Source organism: Lathyrus oleraceus, chromosome 6, assembly GCF_024323335.1.
Source record: "Lathyrus oleraceus cultivar Zhongwan6 chromosome 6, CAAS_Psat_ZW6_1.0, whole genome shotgun sequence".
Lineage (NCBI taxonomy): Eukaryota > Viridiplantae > Streptophyta > Magnoliopsida > Fabales > Fabaceae > Lathyrus > Lathyrus oleraceus.
In genome coordinates this window covers 383191370-383196426 of record NC_066584.1, presented here as the reverse complement: position 1 = coordinate 383196426, position 5057 = coordinate 383191370, and the positions used below count along the sequence as shown (strand labels likewise).

The 5057-nt window shown below is 27.8% G+C and overlaps 1 protein-coding gene across 1 annotated transcript; it reads right to left on the bottom strand.

Moving 5' to 3' along the window:
• Positions 1–1633: 1633 nt before the first annotated feature.
• Positions 1634–4581, bottom strand: LOC127092915 (serine racemase). Its single transcript, XM_051031806.1, has 7 exons — positions 4441–4581; positions 4041–4204; positions 3872–3958; positions 3546–3776; positions 2571–2644; positions 2299–2485; positions 1634–2204 (listed from the first exon to the last, which is right to left on the bottom strand). The coding sequence occupies exons 2-7, from the start codon at positions 4196–4198 to the stop codon at positions 1895–1897; spliced, it is 1047 nt and encodes a 348-aa protein (XP_050887763.1). The 5' UTR covers positions 4199–4204; positions 4441–4581; the 3' UTR covers positions 1634–1894.
• Between the last annotated feature and the right edge of the window lie 476 nt (positions 4582–5057).

Below are 5057 nucleotides of genomic sequence, written 5' to 3'. Positions count from 1 at the left end.
GTTAAGATATTTAAATTACATGTAAATAAGAGAATAATCAAATATTATTTTTTATTCAACTTAACGATAAATTAAAGTAAAATCATCTTTTATTATTATTATTATTATATTATTATTATTATTATTATTATTATTATTATTATTATTATGTCAATCACTTGTGAATGAATAATTTCTTAGAATTAAAAAAAAATCAAATACTTTTAGTTTATAAAAATTACATTATTTTAATATTATATATTCCATTATTAACTAACAAAGTCAATTTGTAATTCATAATGAAAATTTAAATTAATTTTGTTTAAAAATATAAACTTATAATTATATAATTAGTAAAATTATAATATAAATTGTAGTTCTAAAATAAAAAACAAAAAACAAAAATAGAAAGAAAGATAATGAGTGATTTAAAAAAGTAAAGAAAATATATTGATTAAATAAAACAAATTCAAATCAAAACTTTTGTCTACTCGACGCTATAATATCCGTTAAGGCTTCAAATAAGTTGTAAAGCACCTTTGCAAAATATATAAGGGCTTTATTTTTGATACCCACATTTCTTTTGGTTCCGGTGCGTTAGTAGTTCTAAGAGGTCCAAGATTAATATCTTTAGACCCTTTCAATTTATAAAGATAAATCGCATATGAATGACCAAATCTATTATAGTCAGAGCATTTATAAAGAGGTTGATTCACTTTCTTCCTATTTGGGTCTTTACTCTATGCTCTATAGATGTAAACCTAATCAACTTTATTTATTGAAGGCCTTTAATTGGATAGAATCAAGTCACAATATTCTTCTCCCTTAGTAATTTTATTTAGAGTTTAATCTAAATTTTTTTACTTCTTTTTTTATTGAGACACAAGTCTCACATGTTTCGACTGAGTTATTAATATTAGTTATTTCAAACTTAAACGTTTCATTGCTCTTTTATAGAAAATCAAAATATAATCCTTAAGGTCTGAGTTACGCTTTTCAATATTATGATTTTATTCAGTTAACTTAACACTTAATTTAAATAGTTGCTTGTATGATAATTTCGTGAGATACTTTTAAGCAAACTTCATCTTTTTCGTTGGAAGAAGATTCTTCAAAGATTCTCACGGAGATTGAATCTTTATCATTTATAGAGGTTTTATTCTCTCTTATTCTCTTGAAAATTCCATTAGATAAGATTTCTTCTACGTCACATCCTCTTATAGACGAATTTCCTTCATTTGATGTTGAATTCTTTGAATATCGTTCAATTAATGAGATTCTTATTTTGAAGGAAACCACTGAAGTTGGTTTGTAGAAGTTTCATGAAGTTTCAGAGGAATCTTATAACTTTAAGTTGATTCCTATATGTTTAACTAATTAAACTAATTCGTTTAGTTTCTCTACAATTTTTCCCTTCTTTGGTTTTTTCTGAAAGTCGTAAAGACTCTCATCTCTTAATTTAAGGATTGGATCCAATTTTTTGAATCCAATTCCTAATTCTTAAATGTTTGTTAGTGGCAAACATTCTAACATTAATTCTAAACATTATAAATTTAGAGACACATTTATGAATAAAACATTCATCTTCTTCGCCTCATGTGTTTATTCGCTATTGTTCAATTCTTGGAGAAACTTTATATATCATCTCAAAAGTATCATATATTTCCTTGGCAAATTTATAATTATGAACATACAGGAATTGATTATCATCTAAAGACAACTAAAAAATTCTTAGTTTTGAAGTCAATTTAAAACTCTTTCTTTTCCACTATGTTCCAAAGGAAATCATATTTATCTACTAAGTTCCTATTCATGTGGTAAATAGGGATAAATGGACTTGATTATCGTTTCCCACAATTCAAAATTAAAACTTTGTAGGAAGATTTTAAATCTAATTTTCGATAGTTCAAACCTATCACCATTGAACCGCAGAGTTGTGTTTAAGATATCTCTCTTCAAACCCTCGTATTTCATACATTCCTTTGTTTAAAGAATCCCAAAGCACAGTCATATCAACATTGCCTCCTGAAACTATTATTCCTATATGCTTGCTATCCTTCCAAGCCGGATTTTTTTGAAAAGTTTCAGATAGAACAGCTGCAAGGCCAATTGCTGCACTTGGTTCTACAACAATCTTAAGAATATGAAAACAAAGCTTCATGGCTTTAATAATTTCAGTATCTTCCACGACTATTATGTCGTCAACAAAATCTCGTACTATAGGCCTGTGCCAAAGAAAAATCGACAAATCAACCGAAAGAGACCACAAGATTATATTTATTTTTTCAATACATATGATTGGCAGAGATTTTATTTTACCATGTAAAATTTCCGAGAAATGCTCGAAGTCCGTCTGCTATGGTGTTGGTTTCGCGCAATGTTATTATCCTCCCGGCGGCCTTTGATTGGGCTGCGTCGTCAGCTCCTTTAGGCTCAGCGCCCAAAATGCGAATAGCCGGGTTGATCACCTTGGCAGCTAATGCTACTCCGGCTAACATGCCCCCGCCTGATTGCATTTGGTTGGAAAATTAAGAAAAGGATGCTAAAATGATTGATTGACTTAAAAATAAAATAAAAAAAAGCAAACAAACCACTTATTGGTACGACAATGGTATCGATATTAGGGGCTTGTTCCAGAAGCTCCAAAGATATAGTACCCTGGCCACTGAAAGATCAATCAAACACTTCAAAGAATATAAAGCAAAGAGCAGTTATTTGCAATAGCAAGTTTTAGAAGTTGAATATACAAAAGTAACATGATGTTATAAGTTTTATTCTTATAGCGAAAAAACAAAATTATTTCACCCCAAAAAAAGAAAGACTATAAGCACTTATCTACAAACATAGGTATTTGTGGGACTGTTTGAGAGATCATATGAAAAAATTTATAATATCTCAATAAATTGTTTTTAGCTTATTTCTTTAAGTTCTTTAGAACAGCGTATGAAAATAGCCAGTAGATTATATTAAATCGGTCGACTTTATCTTATTTTATTTTATTTTATTTTATTATAGAAATAACTTTTTTTTAAATTATAGAAATAACTTATTTATACATAAGTTCTTATACATAATAAACGTTTATGCTACAAATAAAGAAATAAAATCTTTATCGAAATAAGTCATAAATGATCTATTTATACACAATTTTAAGGATGATAGATTGACTTTTTCAGAGTGGGTATCCACAAAAATATCCATAATAATTGATTAAAAATACATTAATATTAAACCATTACATATTTAATATAAGTGTTTATTTATTTCTTAATTCAACAATAAATTTTTTTGAATACTTTTAATAATCTTAAAAATATTATAAAGATAAAATGATATGATATTTTATATTCAATATATTTATTTTTATTAAAAATGTGGATAATGAATATGAATATAGGCACTTAGATATCAATAGGAGATGAATATAAATGCTGCATAAATTTGAGGATGAATATTATAATACTTTGTCTAAATCGTATCGATTATCATCCCTACTGAGCATAACATGTTCTAATTGGAAAATTGCTATGAAAATATTGATTCCACCTTAAAATAATCAATTCTACCTCATTATGCGGCCATCATTAGAAGAAGGTATAAGGATAGCACCGGTTTCTTGACACAATTTATTCGCAACTTCTACCCTTGACCTCATATTGGCCTCAGAGAAGTTAATCTTACCATTATAACGCTTAATGTTCTCAACTTTACAAGTTGGTGCATTGTGTGGAACAACAATGTATGAAGGGATTCCCCTTAGTTTTGCTGCCAAAGACAAAGCCGCAGCATGATTTCCACTGATTTCAGAAAACAACATCATCAAGAGAAATAAATTCCCTAAAGTAAATCAGATATTAAAAAAAAATGTAACTAATTACTATATAAAACACACCTGCTGTGTGTTATAACACCTTTAGAAGTGGCTTCATCATTGAGTGAGAAAACTGCATTGCAGGCACCTCTAAATTTAAAAGCTCCACTGATGGCCATAGAATACAAAAATAAATATTATAATAGATTTAACTATTGACTGCAAAAACCAAAGTAAAGTTGTCTCTTACCTCTTTTGAAAATTTTCACACTTAAAGTAAAGTTGTCTTCTTGATATGTCATCGAGAGAGGTGGACGAGATAACTGGAGTTTTAGTGACATAAGATTTTATTCTTGTGTATGCTTCTTGTATTGAGGAAATATCAACAGCATATTTTCCCTTTGCCATGCTAAACTATAAAATATAGAATAACTGTCTTTGAGAACATTTTATTATAGTGCAAGGTAACTGAAATGAAAATTAGAATAATGTAATGTTCATAGCAATGGAAACAGGTAAGCATCTGAATCCCATAAAAAAGTTGTGTTCCAGAAATATATAATAAAATGGTATAAAAGAAAGGTCATATCATCCATAAGAAAATCCAAATTCATATAACAAATCTTTTGTGCTAGAAAAATAAAACGTACGTAATTAAAAGAAGAAGATATGTTTCAAATTAGAACTAACAGAGAGCTACTAATATGTAAAGGAGATGCAAAAGAAGAAGATATGTTTAAAAACTAGAACTAACTGATAGCTATTTATATGTGAGGAGATGGAAGTGGCAACTAGGAACCTATATATATTACTGACACCATTATTATATATATAATAAAAAGCATGGCAGTGACTTTTATTAGTTCAGTTGATGAATGTATTTAACAAGGATAGTGGCTTAAAGGATCAAAGAGAACACATTATTATATTTCAAAATAAAGTACATATAATTATTACTATTCATAAAGCACACTCCCCTATTTTTTTCCCAAGACAGCCGACATATTCTTAATATATATATATAGGCCCTAGACAGCGGGTCTATTCTTAAGATATGTTTTTCCAAACAGTAATTATAAACCGGAACACAAAGTAATATGACATATTTTTTAATTTTTTATTGCATATTTATATAAAAAAGTTTGTTGTTAGATTGAAAACTAATATCATATATATTTTTGTCAATAAAATTTAATATCAATCGAAATTTAATTGATATTTCAACGAGATACATAAAAACTAACGTATTATAAAATTTCATAAAAAT